We start from the raw sequence: 19451 nt of genomic DNA, 5'->3' as shown, positions 1-19451 counted from the left end.
GGCCCCCTCCCTGCTCCCTTCCCACTCGCCTCTGCCTGCCCAGATGTCATCTGCAGAGTGGTGTGTGTGTGCCCGGTGGCTCAGTCATGTCCAGCTCTCTGTGACCCCATGGACTGTAGCCCGCCAGGCTCCTCTGTCCATGGGATTCTCCAGGCAAGAATACTGGAGTGGGCAGCTGTTTCCTTCTCCAGGGGCTCTTCCCGACCCAGGGATCGAACCTGCATCTCTTATGTCACCTGCATAGGTAGGCAGGTGCTTTACCCCGAGCGCCACCTGGGAAACTTCGCGTGGTGACGGTCACTATCTTCTACTGGAAGCCTCCTCTGAGGCCTCCTACCCCAGCCCGGGCACAAGGTGGATTCTCCCTTGCCCAGGCCCCTGGCACCCTTGGACCTGACAGACCTTCTAGCCCCTACCACCCTCCGTCTGTCTGGGGAACACCTGGATGCCGGCAGACTCCTCCCTGTGAGACTGTGAGCTCCCCGGGCCCAGGGGCGGGGTCTGGGTCACCTCCTCCCTGCCCTGGAACCGGAGATCTGAACGGAGCAAGGACCCGGGGGTGTCGCTGGTGGTGAGTGGACAGCCGGCCGGCCAGACGGACAGGTGGACAGATGGGTCCCATGGTGGCGGCTCATCCCCCTCATGGTGTGGCCGCCCACCTCTGGGCACGGAACCGCCCTTCTTCCAGACAGCCCGGAATGTCGAAGGATGCCACCTTCCCCCTGCCCCCGTCCCAACTCCAGAGAGCGGGATGGAAGATAACACCCTCTGGTTATGGAGGAGGGGCCTGAGGTCAGGGAGACAAGACAAGCTCAGGACCACACAGGGCAGGAAGCAGCTTCGCTTGGAGCCAAGACAGACCCCAGCTACCTCCATGCGGCCCCCGCCCCTGCTCCCCCGTCCCGGGGTCTGGTCCTACCGCATAGCACAGGGTCAGGACTGGGGCAGGGGATCGTGCCTGGAGCCCGGCAGGCAGCAGCACACCCACAGCCCACCCCTGCCCAGCACAAGCCAGCCATTCTTGGCAAGACAAAGGCCGGCCGGGGCAGAGCGGCTCTGGTGTCCCCCTGGTGGGTGTCTGGCTCCTGCACGACGTCAGCAGTGGGGACTGGCAGTGGGGCTCGGCCACCGCCGGGGGCTGCAAATCAGATTAGCCCCGGCCAGCCCCGGCGCGGCCGTCAGGAAGAAGCGCAGCTGCAGGCTCTGGCCTGCTGCCCTCACCACGGGCACGCACCCTGCTCCCAAGCGTGGGACGGCCCGAGCTCCCTGTGGGGGTGAGGGCAGCCCTTTCCCCTCCCTGGACCCTGTGTCCCACCTGTAAGACCAACGTTCTGAGTGGGACCTTCCAGGCCTCCCCTGGGCAGCTCCCTGGGGAGTGCAGGACAGCCGCACAGCCCGGGGCCATCGCGGGCGCCCACCTGCCCGGAGGCCCCGCCCCAGGGCGGCCCAGTGCCCAGTGCTCAGCCCTGCCTGACCTCCTTACCCTGAGAGCCGCGTCCTCCTGAGTGGGGGGCAGGCACGGGAGCAAGGCGGGCTCTCCTTCCTCTGGACGTCTCTGTGTCCACATGTGTCCATCCGTTTGTCCGTCCATCTGTCCATCCATTCTCCTTGGGGCCTTGTTCAGCCGGGCTGCTCTGACCACGCCAGGCCCCAGGGTTCAAGTCGAGGAGCCAGGCGGCCGGCATGCCCTGGCACCTTACACCTCACCAGCCCAGGGTTGGCGGGAGGGGTGGGGGCAGCGGGGGAGGGCGGGCACCAGCTACCTTCCCGACGCAGCCTCGAGCAAAACCCCGAGGCCCACAGAGAGAAGGGAATGAGACCACACAGCGCGGGGCTGAGGGTGAGGGGTCCCCCTGGGCAGGGCCGGGCTGGGGGCTTGTCTGCGTCTGTTCTCCTCACCGGAGTGGGAAGCAGCTGTCGGCTGCGCCCCCGCCCTCCTGCCATCACGGACTCTGTCCAGAAGCTTCAGGGTGGGGGCCTCCTGGGGCCACCGTGACCACGGCACTCGCCGCTCTCAGGAAGCCCGCAGGCACCCTGGCTCCTGGGTGCCCACGCTGCCGCTCCACAAGGGGGACCCTCGTGTGTCGGTGTCAGAGGGGGCACGCGAGCCCCCGAGAGCACGGCGGTGGTCAGCACCTCCCTCCCTCCGTGCTGGCCTTGGGACGCCGAGCAGGACTGCCACGGACCGCTTCCTTCCAGTTAATGGCTCATCCATTATGTCTCTGGGATCTTCCCAGGAAAGAGCCCCTCAGAGAGGGCAGCCCAAGGCTCCGGGGCCCACGGGGAAGGGGCTTCTAGAGCCCTCTGGGACTGACTCCGTTTGCAGGGGGCCCCAGACTGAGCCCCGGCCGGGAAAGGGGGCCTGAGCTTGGATGGGTAGACAGCACGTCCTCCGAGCCTGATGGACAGGCAGAGTAAGACTGCTCATGCGGGTCCCCTGTCCTCGGCCACCTCCACCCAGCCTCACGGACAGGGTCGAGCCATCAGGCCTCCCAGCTGCCCGGGAGCCCCGCGCTGGCTGGAGCAGGGGTCAGCCATGCAGGAGGCACCAGGCCCAGGTCCCTGGGCGAGAGGGCCAGGCCGTCGGCGTTCTGACCCATTGCCCATCTGCCATCCTCGTGTTGTGGGTGGGGAAACCGAGGCTCAGAGGAGGAATGTCCCAGGTCCAAGGTCAAAAAGCTGAGAAGTAGCCCCTCTAGGGTTGGAAAGCGGTCAGTCTGGCTCCAGAAGCCCCTGGCCCCAGGGCTGGGTCCACATGCCTGAGCCTGGGGAAGGTCTTGGGACAGCCGTTTCCCCTTCCCCTTCCCCTTCCCATGGGCTCTAAGGCACCCAGGGGCTCCTGGCAAGCCGGTCAGCCCTCCCCACCCCCTCCCTGGCTCCCCATTTCCTGTCCTGGGCCCAGCACCTTCTCCTATCCGCGCCCCCCACACCCCCTCAGAGCTGTTTGGCCCAATGGGTCCCTGGAGGGAGCCTTTGGGTCTAGGTTGAGGGCAGGGAAGGGGAGAGCTGCTGGCTGGAGCCAGCCTGGGGAAGGGGGCAGGGGCGGCTAGGGCGGCCACCCCCTCCAGTTTTCAGACCTCAAGGAGTCACCACGAAATTCCATTCTCCTGACAGCAAAGAGATTGAATCACTCTTGCCAAAGCGCATGGCCCCCACAAGAATGCTGCAGAGCTTTGTCCTGCTGTTCCCAGACAGGCAGTCACACCCAGGTCCCCCCACTCTCACCAAGCCGGGCTGCAGAGAGGTGCGGAAAAGCCCCTGCTGACCTCTACACCACGGCCCTGCTAGGCTGGCCACTGTCCCCCTGTCCAGTTGCTCCTTCTCCTGGCTCCCCGACCACAATGCAGCAGGGCTTCTTGAGCCTCCACTTGCTTTCTGTACAATGGGCACATCACTCCTGCTGCCTGGTGGGCCGAAACCACAGCAGCCAGGACTATGGCGCGTGAGGCCGGGAGCCTGGGTGGGAGAAAGCAGAGACACTCCGGGTGCAGAGCAAGGGGTCCCACCCCTGGGGCGGGGCCACGGAGGAGCTGGCTCACAGGACCTTGTCAGGGTCAGGCGGGAGTATGAGTGGCATGGCTGTCCCTCCCCCCCTTGCAGAACCCTCAGCACCTAGTGGTACCACTTAATATGGATGCTGATGAAGGACCGCAAGGGCCCCGCACAGCTCATGCAGAGACTTCGGGGCTTGACGGTTTGGGGGTGTTAGAGAACTGTGAGGCATTGCAGGCAGAGGCACGAAATGGAGCTGGGAGCTAGTTGGGAGGGAGGTGGACACTGGGCCGGGACTTGAACTGAAAAGAGGCCACGCATGCTAAGTCGCTTCGGCTGTGTCCCGACTCTTTGTGACCCTATGGACTGCAGCCTGCCAGGCTCCTCTGTCCATGGGATTTCCCGGGAAAGAATACTGGAGCGGGTGGTCATTTCCTCCTCCAGGGGATTTTCCCGACCCTGGGATCGCGCCTGCATCTCTTATGTCTCCTGAATTGGCAGGTGATTCTTTACCACTAGCGCCACCTGGGAAGCCCCCAGAGGCCATGGGGAACCATCAAAGGTTTGGACCTGCGTGCACGATTCAGAGTGGAGAATCAATGCACCAGGAAGACTGGCAGGAAGACTGGCATGGAGGCGGCTCAGGAAGTCCAGGGGAGAGAGAGGCCGTGAGGGACGCTCCCTGTCAAGCTAGCCCAGACCTGGGAGAGCAGTGGTGGTGGGGCGAGGGAAAGCGGGCACAGAGACCCTTCAGGCAGGACTGCAGCTGTGCTGGGTCTCCGCTGACCCCTGCCCACTCCCACTTCTGCAGCGAGGAAAGGCTCCCAGGCTGGCTCCCGTCGTAGGTGGGGAGGAGTTTATGACAGGAGGTGACTCCATGGGAGTCTTGTCACTTGGGCACAGCCAGCACCATCTGCTCAGGCATCTGCCTGCCTGAGGTGGCGCCTGCTAATTACCTTGGGGGTGGATACAGGAAGAGGCCTGGGAACTCCAATCCCCCACCGCACCCCATCACAGAGGGGCAGGGGATAGGGCCCCAGGGCCCTAAGAACAAATGGGCCAGGTGAGAATCACGGATCTGAGCCAGACATCTACACAGTAAATCTCGTTTTTTCCAGCTGCACTGGGTCTTAGTTGCAGCAAGTGAGACCTAGTCCCCTGACCAGGGAGGGAGCCTGTGGCCCTCTGCACTGGGCGCTAGGTGTCCTAGCCACTGGACCACCAGGGAGTTCCCTACACGATGCATCTTCATAGGGCACTCACTGTGTTCCAGGCCCTCATCTCTGCAGTTGACATTCAGGGAGAGGGACAGGGACCACGAAGGGTGCCTTGGAGCAGACGTAAACGCTGAAGAGAAAACGGGCCAGTGGGCAGAGCCAGCGCTAAGACCGGGACCGGGACCAGTGTAGCCTAGGCGCTCCCCTAGGGCCTCCTTAGGAGGGGATGAGAGAGACTGGGGAGGGAGGGAGAGGAGACGCAGCCAAGCGGAGAGCCGCCCCTGGCCGCGCTTCCGGAAGATGCTATGGGCTGGGGGCTCAGACTCAGATTTCGCCAAGGGGAGCCCTTGGCCACTTCCTCGCCCCTCACCCTCAACGCGGGCTGCCAGCGCGCATTCCTGCCGCCCCTGCTCGTGCGGTGGCCCGGCCCGGCCCGTGGGAAGGGCCGGGGGTGGGGGCCCGCCGTGTGCCGGGGAGGCGGGGCGGGGGCACAGCTGGGCCACCCGTATGTGGCCCGAGCGCAGAGGGACCAAATGGGACAGAAGGCGGCCTTTCGTCCCGCGCGGGGAGGGGCGGCTCGGCCTCGGATTTCGGGGCATCCACCCTCTCCTCCGCCTCGACGGTGGGCCGAGAGGAGGGAATTCGCTCGGGTCTAGGGATGGAATCTGGCAAGTGTTTTCCCGTTGGAACCTCGTGTCCCTACCTGTGGCTCAGCTGGCTAAGCCCTTCCTCGGTTTTATTAATAAGGGCTGCTTTGGACGGAGCGCTGAGGTCCACCAATCCTTTGACCCAGCCTGCGCCAGCCCTAGCGGAGGAAGCCGGCTCGGGGAGGGGAAGCGCCCAGCGGGGAAGGACCGACGTTCCCCGCGGGACGACTGAGCCCAGAGTGCCTGTCCCGGAATCGCTGTCAGAGCGCTGAGGGCGCGCCCCTCCGCAGGCCAGACTTGGAGCTCCGGCCCCGCGCTGGCTGGCCTGGGTTTTTCCCCTTCAGGGCCACCGGGGCGGGGCGGGACGGGGCGGGGCGGGCCCAAGTCCCAGCGCCCCCCGGCTGCCCGCGGGGGGCGATCCGGGCGGGACGGGGCGGGGCGTGCACGTGCGGACCGGGGGCGGGCGCGCGGGGAACCGGCTCCTCGGTTCCCAGACCCCCGCCGCGGCCCCACGTGGGCGCTGCCGGGCGTCGGGGGCAATGCGAGAGGCCCCGCCCCCGGGGCCCGGGAGCCAATGAGCTTGCGCCGAAGGCGGGACATCGCGCGAGGCCTCGCCCTAGGGGCGGAGCCAGGTCGGGGCGGTTTAAGAGCTCGGGCCGCGGGCGGGGCGCCGCTGGACGTGCGGCGGGACCCCGGAGCCTCGGCGCGGCTGAGAGGGGTCGGGCGCTCCGCGCTGCCGCCACCCCACCATGCTCAAGCGCTGCGGCCGCCGCCTGCTGCTGGCGCTGGCGGGCGCGCTGCTTGCCTGCCTGCTGGTGCTCACGGCCGACCCGCCGCCGCCCCCGGTGCCCGCTGAACGCGGTCGGCGCGCGCTGCGCAGCCTGGCGGGCCCCTCGGGGGCGGCCACGGCGCCTGGACTGGAGGCGGCGGCGGCGGTGGCGCCCGGGGCGCCCGTCCGCGAGGTGCGCAGTCTGTCCGAGTACTTCAGCCTGCTCACCCGCTCTCGCAGAGACGCGGGCCCACCGCCCGGGGGCGCCTCCCGCCCCGCTGACGGCCGTCCTCGGCCCCCGGCCGAGCCGCTGGCCCCACGCGACGTCTTCATCGCGGTGAAGACCACCAAAAAGTTTCATCGCGCGCGTCTCGACTTGCTTCTGGAGACGTGGATCTCGCGCCACGAGGAGATGGTGAGCCCCGTCAGGCTGGGCAAGTGGGCAGGGGAGGAGGTGCCCTCTTGTCCAGCTGGTGGCAGCATCCAGTGGGCTCCAGGCTGCCTGTCTGTACCGCCGCCGGGAATATCGGGCGAAGCGATGCCGGTTCATCCCCTTCCAGCCCAGTTTGCCTGATGTGGAAGCACAGGGTGGGGACTCATTCCCCAAACACCACCGGTCAGTGTCCTGCAGTGAACCTTCACCAGCTAGGTGTTGGCTCCTGGTGATGCTTCTTGCCCTCAAACACTGGAACTCAGCAGCTAGGAATTATTGTCCCCAAGCCTTCCCAAGGCAGATTCAGCGTGGGGCGTCCTCCGTGGCCTCATACCCTTCCCCGGGAGGAAGACTCTTTCCTGAGAAGTGGAGTGAAGGGTTAGGACCCCTGGGCACAGGGCCAGACGTGTCCCTCATCCCAGCCTTTGCAATGGGCCGGGGGACAAGTCGCTGTCGAAGCTGGGGGTGGGCGTTGGTGGGGGCCCTGGGGGGGGTCCATCTCCGAAGAAGAACGAGAGCGCACGCGCTGGGTTTCAGGGTGTATTCTGGGGCCCTCTCTCCACAGTGCAGAAGTCTCTGGAGCCTGGAAACTAGTGCTTAGCACATCCCAGTTGAGCGCTGACTTCCTCCACACACATAATAAAGACACACCCCACTTTGAAAAATCTCCCTCCATGCTGCAGCTGGGTGGCCGGGTTGGGGCGAGATGGGGGCAGAGTGTGGGTGCTGCTGGGGAGGGGGTGGGGGAATTCCCTGAACTGGGAGATACAAGGGACTGCCTGGGTATTTGGGATGAGGGTGAAGGACGCTTGACGGGTCTAGGGGCTCAGGGAAGACCCCAGCTCTCTTCCTCCCTGCTGAAACCCTCGAGGCCCGGGGGCCTTCTGGCCTGGCTGGGGCAGGGCCCTGACGAGGTCACGATGAGGGTCAGGGGAGCAGGGTCCTCCTGGTCCCAGCGTGTGGAGGGGGCCCTGGGAGCCCACGGCAGCCTCCTGGGAACACGGCGTCCCTTTCCCAGGGGCTCAGCAGGCCGGCAGGAGGGGGCGGTGGGGGCTGCGGGTTTTGTTTGGCTGCTGGGCCGTTAGGATTCCCAGCGCCGGGCGGCTCTCACGCCGGCCGCTCGGGCAAGGTAACAAAGCCCCTTTCTCCAGTGGAGAAAGGCGTCCAGCCTCTTGTGTGCGGCTATGTGCTCCATGGGAACCGCCGCCGGCGCGCTGGCCACTCAGGTTGCCTGGTGATGACGGCCTGCGGGCCCCCCTCCCCAAGTGACAGCACTTGCGGGGCGCTGTCCCCGAGCCAGGCACCACCCCCAGGACTCTGCCTGCCTGCTCTGTGGCCGCTGGCAGTGCTCAGCCCCCTCTGGGCTGCCACCAGCTCTGAGCACCTCTCCTCTCGGACTCTGAAGACTTCCTCCCGCGAAGGGGATATGGTCAGGGGGTCTCGGGGAGCAGTCCTGGCCGAGCTAGGTGACCCTGGGCATGACCAAGGGCCTCTCTGGCCCTCAGTCTGCTCATCTCTGGAATAAGGAAAGCGCTGGCCTCTGGTCGAGGGTTGTGAAAGTGGACGGCCAAAACCTGGAGAGGCAGGGAGAGGCCGCCTTCCCCACCGGAGGTTCCCTCAGGCTCCCCTCTGGCTAGCTGAGCACACCCGGGAGGAGCCGAATCTGGCTCCCAGCAGTCAGGGCGTGTGTCCCGCCTAGCAAGAGCCCCTCTCATGGTGTCCTAGGGGTGAGGGGTCCTTGAAACTGTTTCAACGGAGAGACCTCGGCTCCCAACCCTGTGCAGGGTGGTTCAGACCCGGTTTGATGGGGGAGACTCCAGGAAGTCAGGGCTGCAGTGGGGGAAACCCAAAGAGGCTGTGTAAGCCGAAAGGGGGGCATCTGACCTGGGTTGGGGAGGGAGGGACTTCCTGGAGGAGGTGCCATTTGAGCTAGACGGAGAGTAGGAAATGCCCTGAAAGGGCAGCTGGGCACCTTGAACACAACTTGGGGGGCGTGCAAGAGACTTCCAGCCATTGGAGCGGCTCGGGCGGGGGTGGTCAGCAGCGGCCACGTTACGACGGCCCTGGAGGTCCAGGGTGAGGGGCTGGGTCCTTGGCCCGCACTTTGCTCCCCTGTCCCTCCCAGGAGTGGGCTAGGCTGCGCGGCTGCCACCGCAGCGGCCACAATTGTCCGGGGGAGAGCTTGGCATCCTGTGTTTCTTTGAATCGCAGCTCCAGGAACAATGCCGCTTCCTGTGGGTGTCCCCCCGCCCACCCTCCGCCAGCTCTGCCGCCCCGCCGCCTGGCTCTTCCTCCCCCATCCCTGCCGTCGTCAGGGAAGTGGGGAGGGGTCTGTGGGGCACGGCTGGTGGGGACCAGCACCACCTTTGTCCCGGGGCGTGACCACAGGCCAGGGCCCGCCTCTCTCTGGGGCTCCCCGTTTCCCCACCTGTACACTTGGGGAGGGATGGTGCCCTCCTCCCTGGGCTGTGAGGGAGCTGGAAGAAGAGAAGGAGCCGGGCGCTCTGCTTTGGGCGCGTGAGCTCTGGTTACGCCCATTACACAGAGGGCGGAAACTGAGGCTCGGAGCCACGGGTGAGGCCCATCCCCTCTGCTCCTGACTGCTCTGATGTGGCGAGACTGGAGGCCCGGCACCCTCACACCCCCACAGCCCCACGCCTCCAAGCGCTCCTCTCTGAACAAAGGTGACTTTAATCTCCGTAGCCTTGGGCTGGGTTTTTAGGGCATCACCAAAGCGCGGGAGAACAGGCCTCGCTTGATCTCATTAAGAAAGCATTTTCCTTTTAATCCAGTGGCGGCAACAGCGCGTCTGCACGGGCGGCCTCGGCCTCCCACGGCATTCCTGGGCCGAGATGCCGGCAAGCAGGCAGGGGGCGGGATGCGAGTCCGTGCGTGCGGGCCCCTGGGGTGTCTGCTCGGGAGGAGGGGTGCGTGCCTGCAGCGGGCAGGAGGGGCCCACCCTACCCCCCTCCCCCAGTCCCTTCTAGGCCCACCCAGCTGGCGGCCTCACCTGAGCCTGTGGCCCGGGTTCAGGCTCAGGCTGGACCAGGAGCCCGGGCTACCAGGAGAGGGTGGGCACCCCAGGTGGGACCCCCAGCCCCCGAGTACACATTGCATCAGGCCTGCACACTCTGGCCCCTCCCTTGTGCTCGTTTGTACCCAGGATGAAACCAGGGCCTGGTGGCCACGGAGGTGCGGGGGCTGTCCCCTGCTGCCCGGGCTCACAGCACCCTCCGCCGGGCTGGGCTCTGCACTCGGCACACCTGGGTGCGCTGGGCGGCACGCGCTGGGCGGGCGGCAGAGGAAGGAACATTCCTCCCCGTGTGCCGACGGGCCCAGGCGGGCGCCGGCAGCGCCTGGCCCCTCCCCGTCAGGCCCCCCCCTTCTTCTGTAGAGCGATCCTGGCAGGGGTGGAGGAGCCAGGTTGGCATAGCCAGAGCTTCGATGCGGCCTCGGGCAAGGCCCGTCTGTGAGCCGAAGCTGTGGCTGGAGGTGCTGGGCCGCGTGGGCGCAGGGAGCGCTGATCCCTGTGCGGGGCCTGTGCGGTTTCCCGGCCCAGCCCCGCAGACTTGTCAGCATCTCCGGAGAACCCTGGAGGCTGCTTTGGCTCAGGGAAGGCGACTGGCTTGGCGGGCTGACCACACGGCCAGCGGTGCGAAGGGCCCTGTCCTGACGGCCCAGCCTGGGGGACCGCGGGGCTGTGGCCACACCCCTGCCCGCCGGACCTTGTGCCCAGCCCGGCCCAGTTAACCAGGCCAGCTGTATGGTAATGGGCCGTGTGGCCACTCCCGCTTAACGCGGCTGAGTTCCCCTCGCAGCGCGGCCCGGGACAAAGCTGGCGGACAATGCCTGGTGACTCACCCTCCCTGCGGGCCCTTTGTCCGCCAGCGCCTGGCAGCCGCCCAGCAGAGGCCTTTGTCCCCGACTGATTGAGATTTGGCTTCCCGAAGCCGACCTCCTCCGCCTGTGCCCTGCCCCTCCCGCAGGCCGGGCACTGTGTCAATAAGGGTGTGTGCCTGCCAGGTGCGCAGGGCGGGCCGCGAGCGGTTACCTGGCGGGTGGGCGGGGCACCGCACCAGGCTCGTGCCGGCAGCCGCCTCCCGGTGACCTTGGGCGCAGCTGTCGCGGTGGTCGGGGGTGGGGTGGGGGTCCTTCCCGAGCTCCCCCCCCCCCCCGTCCCCTTGCTCTCATGGTAGGCTCCGGAGCCCCTCTCTGCACGGGGGGAAATGGAGGCTCAAAGATGCGGCATGGGCACGAGGGGTCCCAGCCCTCGGCCCTGCGGTGGCCGGGGCCCCCGAGCTGCCCGTTCAAGGCCGCGTTTCTCCCCGCAGACGTTCATTTTCACGGATGGGGAAGACGAGGCGCTGGCCAGGCGCACGGGTGAGCCCTGGACGTGGGAAGGCGAGGGGGGTCCTGCCTGGAGGAAACTGTCCCCTTGGGAGAGGTTGCCGGCCGAGGACCTGGGAGGGCAGTTTACTCAACGGGTTTGCTCAGCGCCCCGCCCCACCACTCACCCACCCCCCCAATTCTCATGCAAATGAGGCCCTTTCAGCTCCTGGGCCCTTTGAGCTGATGTGGCGGCAACAGGTGGCTGGTGCTGGGAAAAAGCCGCCTGAATGGGCAGGGGCGGGGCGGGGCGGGGCGCCCAACGAGGTGGTGCTGGGGGGTGGGGTCTGCAGGCCGGTGTCCGGCTCGGGGGAGGGCTTGAGTGGGGTGGCTGAGCAGGCACTGCTTGGACCCAGGGCGCCCCGGGACAGACTACCACCCCCAACACCCCTTCCCGCTCTGCTTGCCCCGGGCCTGCTGTGTGACCCCAGGTCAGGCTGCCCTCTCTGACCGGCCTTGGACCCACTCACAGCCCCTCCCCTTCTCCGCAGGCCACGTGGTCAACACGAACTGCTCGGCCGCCCACAGCCGCCAGGCGCTGTCCTGCAAGATGGCCGTGGAGTATGACCGCTTCATCGAGTCAGGGAGGAAGTGAGTGCCGGCCTCTGGCGGGGCCCCGGGAGCGTGCCCTGGTGGGGCTCTGGCCCTGGCAGTCCCACCCGCGTGATGCCCCCCTGACGGCCCTGCCCCCGCCAGGTGGTTCTGCCACGTGGATGACGATAACTACGTGAACGTGCGTGCCCTGCTGAGGCTGCTGGGCAGTTACCCGCACACGCAGGACGTCTACCTGGGCAAGCCCAGCCTGGACAGGCCCATCCAGGCCACGGAGCGGGTCAGCGAAAACACGGTGGTGAGTGCCCCCCCCACGCCAGCCTGCACCGCCGCACGGGGAGGGGGCTGGGGTGCCCGGCAGCAGGGCTCTGGGAGTCTCACCACGGCCCTCCGTGCCTGCAGCGTCCTGTCCACTTCTGGTTTGCCACCGGCGGGGCTGGCTTCTGCATCAGCCGAGGGCTGGCCCTGAAGATGAGCCCCTGGGCCAGGTGAGTGCCCTGGGGTGCAGGTGAGGCTGCCTCTGATCTCCCAGGGTCCCCCCATAGCCGGCCTGGCACGGCTCGTCTTCCCAGCCCCAGCGTCCCCAAACCTCACGTCCACCAGCAGGGTGAGTCGTCCCCACCTCCGCCTGCCAGCTACCAGGGGGGTGAGGACCCCTTCCTGCATCTGGTAACCCCCCCGTATGGAGGAGGGGGCTTTCCCGGAGGAAAGGGAGGCTGGGAGCCGCCCGCGTGGGAGCCCCATCAGGGATGCCCGCCGGGCGCGTCCACCTCCTGCCTGAGCCCGGCCGGCCAAGCGGCACGCTGCCCCCTCCGCTCACTGCGGCCCTCGGCCCTTCCCTCCCGCAGCGGAGGCCACTTCATGAGCACGGCCGAGCGGATCCGGCTGCCTGACGACTGCACCATCGGCTACATCGTGGAGGCGCTGCTGGGCGTGCCCCTCGTGCGCTGTGGGCTCTTCCACTCCCACCTGGAGAATCTGCAGCAAGTGCCTGCCTCCGAGCTCCACGAGCAGGTGCGCGCGCCAGGGCCGCGGGGCTCCCCGGTGCGGCAGGTGCGCGCGCCAGGGCCGCACGCCGGAGGAGAGCGTCCGGGAGAGCAGGGAAGGGGCAGACAGGAGGGAGGGAGAAGGTGGGGAGGGGGCCGCAGAGGGGCCACGGCTTTGAATAGGTCACCAGAGGCCCGGCTGTGAGTTGCCACCCAGGCACCCAGGTCTGCCCAGCAGCACTCCCGTGGTTCGTCCATCTTGCCTCTTGTCTTCAGCGGGACACCTACTCTGAGCCTTTCGGGTCTTCCCTGTACCCGTAAACATTCCTCGCCGTGGCTGGCGAGGCCGCTGTCCCAGCTAAAGCCCCCTTGGGCTTTACTCCTGGGGGTGCAGCGTGGACCTGGCTTCTCAGCCCCGAGGTGGGCAGAAGGCCAGGCTGTCCCTTCGTGCAGAGTCGCACCCATGCCCGCCTTGGGCAGAGCCAGGGTAGGCTGGCCTTGGTACCACGGCCCCCCCAGGATCACCCTTTCCGTCTCCCTGCAGGTGACCCTGAGCTACGGCATGTTTGAAAACAAGCGGAACGCTGTCCACATTAAGGGGCCCTTCTCGGTGGAGGCTGACCCGTCGAGGTGAGGAAAGGGAGGACTAGAGGGGGCAGGCTCACTGAGGTCCCTTAGAGTCTGCTGCAGCTCAACGGCCCCCAGGAGTCTGCTCGGGTGGAGGCGGGCCCCCAGCCCGCACGGACAAGCCCCCGCTCTGTCCCCACAGGTTCCGCTCCGTCCACTGCCATCTGTACCCGGACACACCCTGGTGCCCCCGCACTGCCATCTTCTAGTGGCCGTGGCTGAAACCCCGTCCCCGGGCGCCCCTGGTATCCAAAGGGCCCGAGGACCCCTGTCGTGCCGCCCCGGTCTGGGCCTTCGAGGCCACCCCGGGGCTGCGCCTGTGTGTGTGCTGTGTATCCATCCCTGTAGCAGACTGCTGGGCAGCTCTGCTCTGCCAAGGGGCAGGCAAAGTCCCGCCTGTCTGTCTGTCTGTCCGTGTTCCGCCCCGGAAGGATTTGTGTGGGAGGTCACTCTGAGGACAGTTCTGTTACCCTTTCGGGGTCTCTGGGCAGCGTGGGGCCCAGGGGCTGCTCTGCAGGGACGTGTGGGCGCCGCTCCGTCCTGCTGAGCACAGGCCCGCCGCTGTGGGCACCCGCCCCCCGGGACTCTGGCTCCCCGCTCAGAGCCCCCAGGACAGGACCCTGTGTTCCGCGCGAGGAAGCTGGGTTTGGGGGAGTGCCCCTCACCCCCTCGCGCTGAGCTCCGGCCTGGGTACGACGGCTCCGAGTGACAGCAGCCCCAGCGACCTTGCCGCCGGGTGAAGCATCCCGGGCAGGGGTCTCCCCTGCTCTCTCAGCCAGCTTCCCTTTGTGACGGGGAGCCAGCTGAGCTTTTAACTCCTCTCCAAAGTAGAGAGAAAGTCGCCCATAGTGGGTGTGTCTGTAAATACTGTGGCAGTGTTTTTACTGTGACTTTTGTTGGGAGAGGGTGGGTGAAAAGTAGGGTGTTTTTGTCTGTGTTTTCAGGGGCTTGGGGAAGGTGTTATCTTTTCTGTGGATCAGAAAAAGCAGAAGCCAAACTTGGGATAATCTCTGTTGTTAAAGCTGATGGAAATGTCTAACACTGTATTTATGTGTCATGGTGTCTGGCCTCTCCCTGCCCGCCTCCTTCACAGAGCCTGTCTCCCAGCCCAGCTCAGCGCACCTGGCCAGTGAGGTGCGTTTTGCTTTCTGTTTTTCTTTCTGCAAGACATAGCTAGGAAAGTGAACGATAAGGGAAAAGTTCTCAGGGAATTGAGGTGTGTTGCTATGGTGACGTCCTTTGCTGTGAATAAAGATGCTCTTTGGGGCAACCTGGGGGTCCTGGTCTTGGCTGGACGTTGCGCCCGAGATGCAGGTTCATGGAAGCTGGCGCTGGGGGCTCGTTGGCACTCAAGTGGGGAAGGTATGAGAGATCCCCCCAAGCCAACTATCGTAGCATGGGAACTTGGGCTCAGAATAGCAACTTGCATGTTCCTGAGAAGCCCAGGAACTTGAGTGGCCAGCCCAGGGCACCCTCAGGTGTAGGGGGAGATCTCATGTGATCAGACACACTGCTCTCAGACTCCGCAGCCCTGGGCTGTGCAGACCCGGGCCCGGGCCAGCTGCCATGGAGTCCAGTCCTCCCTTGAGAGCGACAGGCGCTCACCGTGGTTTGGCCTGGGACCGCCTTACCCAGCTTCGTCCCTGTCACAAACCATCCAGGCCACCTTCTTGCCCCCATTGTGCAGATGGGAAGACTGAGGCTCAGAGCAGGTGACATCCAAGGCCAGGCAGCTGGGCTGGTGGAGAAGAGCTCCAGGTCCAAGGTTGGGCTGGCCTGGATCCTGGCCTCACCCCCTCGGCCCGCCCATCCCTGCTGTGGTGATGTTTTCTACCAAAGGCAGATCCTCAGGCCCTTCCTCAAATCAGCCTATGTAATGTGGGGTGGGGAGGGCCTGCTCTGGCCTCTGGGGGAGTCCCCTCCCCTGACCCTCCCCGGGACCCGGGGCCCTCACTTCCTCTTCCTCAAACAGCCCAGACAGGCTGCTCCCGGCCTGACCACAGCCCCCAGCTGCTCCCCCACCCCCAGCCCTGCCCCACGGGCCCTCGCTGGGATCTGGGGCCCCCACCGCCGCCTCTGCTCCCTGCACCCTGTCAGCTCATCAGAAACCAGGCTGAGGGTGGAAGAGCAACTCTCCTCCCACCCCTGATGTGGGGGCAGAAGCTCCCCCAACCCGGCACACTCCCCTGCTCAGCACCCCCACCGGGCTGGGGAAGGCACCACTGCTGCACGCCCTGCCGGTGCCCACTCTGGCCCAGGGAGCAGCCGGCTGGCGCCTGACCCTACCTGGGCCTTCCGCAGCCCTGAGTCAGCGTGTGGTTTGCCCAGCAGCTGCCCTGGGCGTGCGGCAGGGACAGTGCAGGGAGAGACAGCCCCCTGCCGTCACACGGCCTGACCGTGTCTGGGGGACGCCCCCAGAGCCTGCTGTGCCAGGCTGGGCGGGGGTGGGGCAGTCACAGCGGAACTTGCTGCTGTGGGTAGAGGCTGCGGGTCTCCTTCCGGCCAGCGTGAGTCAGAGGAGCCTCTGCCCAGAGTGGAACCGTGGCCCGGCGCCCCAGCCCTGGCGGGTGGCATCGCCTCCCCACAAAGTGCTGGGGCCCTGGGGCCCAGGGGTGGGCATCAAGGATCACAGCTGGTCCGGGCTGTCCCGGCGGCAGAGCAGGGAGCCCGGGGTGGGGGTGGGGGGAGCCTCCACCTCCATCTCCATGAGGGAAATGGGGGTCAGTGTGAGGCAGCTGAGTGCCTGGCCTCCAGGTGGGGTCGTGGAGGGGCATACCCGGAGCACCCCGGCCCATTCCTCCTCAACAGGAAGCTGGGCTCCATCCTCAGAAGGGGGAGCGGTCCAGGAGGCCTTACAGGAACGGGCGTCCGCCGCCTGGGGGTGCAGGAGGCGGCCCTCCCCCAGTGAGTCACAGAGTAGAGAGGTGCCCGCCCTCCTCCTGCGGGCACGACTGGGGGCACCACGCCCCACCCCTGGTGGCATCGGTGCGCCTCCCCGCGCACTGGGCTGAGGGATGGTTGGAGAGGGTCCTGGCAGGCTGAAGGGGCTCCGTGTCCCCCAGCCTGGCCCTCCTAAACAGCAGGTCACTGTGGGCTTTCAGAAACGAAAAGCACAGCCCCGGGGGCCGCTGGGCGCCCCAACCCCGCCCTGCCTCTGGCTCCCCAGCTGCCCACAAGCAGAGGCTGAGCCACATCTTGGAGGGGCTGAGACGGGTGCCAGGGTGCCAGGGCGGGGCTCTGCTCTGTTCCTTTGAAACGAGCTCCTTCCGCTGGGCCATCACGGTTAGCTGCCCTGAAGAGGCCCAGCTGGGCTGGAGCAGGAAGGCTCTGCCGAGGGCAGTGTTAGAGGAAGACGCTCCAGGCCTCGACACAGCCTGGACAAGGGGCGGAGGTGGGGCTCGTGAGGATGTCTGGAGACAGGGTGGTCTCCACGGCCCTCGTCCACCTGGCGCATGGCTGCCCACGAGTCTCCATCCACGCTTCTGGAGGCCAGACCCTGCTTCAGCCAGCCCTGCCCTCTCTGGGCCTGGGGTCCCGGCGGGGACCAGAGCCGGCCCCGTGTTTTCTGTCAGACCAAAGTCCAGTCCTGGCGCCGCCCCAGCCCTGACCTCACCAAATGCTCCTGAAGGTGACCTCTGCCCCAAGTCCAGCCCGAGGCTGGACGCACAGAAGGCACGTGGTCCATCAATCACTAGGAGGGGACCAAGGGGCCCGGAGGGCTTCTCATCTTGGCCCCTGGCGGTTGCCCAGATCATGTCGCCATGCTGAGTTTGGGGGCTCAGAGCTGTGGCTGCTTCCCCCGCCACACGCCCCTACTCCCCCTGCCCGGGCAGTGGGCAGCCCCTTGCATAACCCGCTGCGGTCCTTGGGCGCCCCCTGCTGGCCAGAGTTGGTGGTTTCTCTCCCAACCCGAATCCACCTTCCCCAGGACCCTCTTTTTGGGCTCCAAAATCACTGCAGATGGTGACTGCAGCCATGAAATTATAAGACGCTTGCTCCTTGGAAGAAAAGCCATGACCAACCTAGACGATATATTAAAAATCAGAGACATCACTTTACTAACAAAAGTCTGTCTAGTCAAAGCTATGGTTTTTCCAGTAGTCATGTATGGATGTGAGAGTTGGCTATAAAGAAAGCTGAGCGCAGACAACCTGACGTTTTTGAACTGTGTGTGGTGTGGGAGAAGACTCTTGAGAGTCCCTTGGACTGCAAGGAGATCCAATCAGCCCATCCTAAAGGAAATCAGTTCTGAATACTCATTGGAAGGACTGATGGTGAAGCTGAAACTCCAATACTTTGGCCACCTGGTGCGAAAAACTGACTCATTGGAAAACACCCTGATGCTGGGAAAGATTGAAGGCAGGAGGAGAAGGGGACGACAGAGGATGAGATGGTTGGATGGCATCACCGACTCAATGGACATGAGTTTGAGCAAGCTCCGGGAGTTGGTGAAGGACAGGGAGGCCTGGCGTGCTGCTGTCCATGGGGTCGCAAAGAGTTGGGCATGACTGAGAGACTGAACTGAACGGAACCTGATCGAGAGGTGCAGCCTGAGTGGGAGGGAAGACCATCTCTGCATCCCCTTGCTTGCTCTTAAAAGTTCACATCATGAATCTTTGGTTATTATCAATATTTGGTATATTACCAGTATTTGGAATCTACTAGTTATCACCAGTATTTGCTTTCTGAAGTACATGTGCTGTCAAGAGGCAAGCTGGAGCCTTCTGCTGCAGGCCACCCAGCCCACTGCCCTGCCCCCTGGCTCTGGCGCATGGCTGGTTGCTGCGTCTCCTTATGGCCCATCCTGGTGGAATCCCCAGATCCTTGCCAAGTGACCCCTCATTTCCTTTTTGAATGTGGTGGTCACAGCTGAGCCCCAGTCACTGGGAACTTGGTGGGAATGCAGAATTCCCCGGGCGGGCTCCTCCAACAGTCTGTCCCTCCCTCTTCCTTCATCCTCCGAGTACTCGGCGCCCCCTGCTGGACATCTGCTGTCCTCACACCTCACTCCTGACGATGCTCTTGTAGCCACTAGCCCATGCCCCTGCTCCAAACAGGGTCACAGCCTCTGCTGCCCCTCCCCGATGTGGGTATCCACAGACCCCCTCATCCTGGGGCGATCTGGACTTCTGTTTCATGGCCACACTCTCCCGCACTGCTCCTGGGGACTTGGTGTCAGTGACCCTTCCCGTATCCTTGGCATCTCCTCCCCCAGCGACCAGCAGGCAGCCACACCCCCGCCCCGTCTTGGCTGCCACTCCACCCAGAGCTTACCTACCCCGTGGCCGCAGCATCCTACGTTGCCTCCTCCTGTTGTCTGTCCAGCTCCCATTGCCTGACCCCAGGGGACCCCGTATTCCTCACCCCTGGAGGGTTTGTCTTCTCCTGGCTGAAATCTCCAGGTTCAGCCAAGCCCTTGAAGTCACCTTCACCTCCCTTGGCCTCTCTTGCTTCCACATCTTCTCTTGGCCACATCTGCAGCCTCTGCCCTGTTGCATCCGCCTGCTGCCCGCTCACTACCCACACCTGGGTATCTGGAGGGGCTGCCTTCCAGCCTGGTGAGTCTCACCTGAGTTCCAGACCAAGTGCCTCAGGGGCCTTTGGGAGGCTCGCTGCCCCTCACACCGCACTCCCACTTCCTCTCCAGCCTCCTCTACCTCTTAAGACCTTCTGCACCCCAGCCCGAAGCCGCCCATATGCTCTTGGCCCCGCAGGAGGGACCACACTCCCATCTGCAGCCAGGCCCTCACTGGGACCGAGGTCCCAGCCCCTCTTGGTAACTCAGGAACATCACTCCTCCAAAGAACTTTTTCCTTTTCCCAGGTGCAGCCATCTCCTCTGCCTACGAGACCATCACCATCATAGCATTTCCCCATCTTCAAACATGCACGCACGCGCGCACACACACACACACGCTTCTCTGGGCCATGCCCCCTCTAGCTATAGCAGGATTTTTCTGCCTTGCAGCTAAACTCAAGAGGAGAATCAATTCCTGTTGTCCCCACGTGGCACTGCAGAAGCACAGAGCCTCAGATGTGTTCCCTCACCTTTAAGAGCTTATGTAACCTGGGCCTCTTTCCCCAGGAATCAGGCAAACCGGAAACCACTGGACTGGGCTGCTGATGTGTGCTGGAGACAGAGGCTCCGCCCAGTGGCCCTGCCAGTCCAGGCACCCACGGGGGTGAGAGCCAGAACCTGGGTGTCTTCCATGGAGCCTCGGGGCTCCCTTTGCCCATCGGTGCAACCCGGCATGGGAGACAAGACTCTCTCCTGGGCAAATGTGCCTCCCCCAATTCCACAGGCCCTGAGGGTCTTCCGGTGAGGTGGGGGTGTGTCTTGCCA

At 65.2% G+C, this 19451-nt stretch overlaps 1 protein-coding gene across 1 annotated transcript; it reads left to right on the top strand.

Moving 5' to 3' along the window:
• Positions 1-5980: 5980 nt before the first annotated feature.
• LFNG (LFNG O-fucosylpeptide 3-beta-N-acetylglucosaminyltransferase) lies at positions 5981-14379 on the top strand. The gene is made up of 8 exons (XM_069571288.1): positions 5981-6540; positions 10890-10938; positions 11436-11535; positions 11641-11794; positions 11899-11984; positions 12345-12510; positions 13027-13112; positions 13252-14379. The coding sequence occupies exons 1-8, from the start codon at positions 6106-6108 to the stop codon at positions 13316-13318; spliced, it is 1143 nt and encodes a 380-aa protein (XP_069427389.1). The 5' UTR covers positions 5981-6105; the 3' UTR covers positions 13319-14379.
• Positions 14380-19451: the final 5072 nt, after the last annotated feature.

Source organism: Ovis canadensis, chromosome 24 (assembly GCF_042477335.2).
Source record: "Ovis canadensis isolate MfBH-ARS-UI-01 breed Bighorn chromosome 24, ARS-UI_OviCan_v2, whole genome shotgun sequence".
NCBI classification, from domain to species: Eukaryota; Metazoa; Chordata; class Mammalia; order Artiodactyla; family Bovidae; genus Ovis; species Ovis canadensis.
The sequence above is the reverse complement of the archived record's forward strand: the minus strand, read 5'-3'. Positions and strand labels throughout refer to the sequence as shown.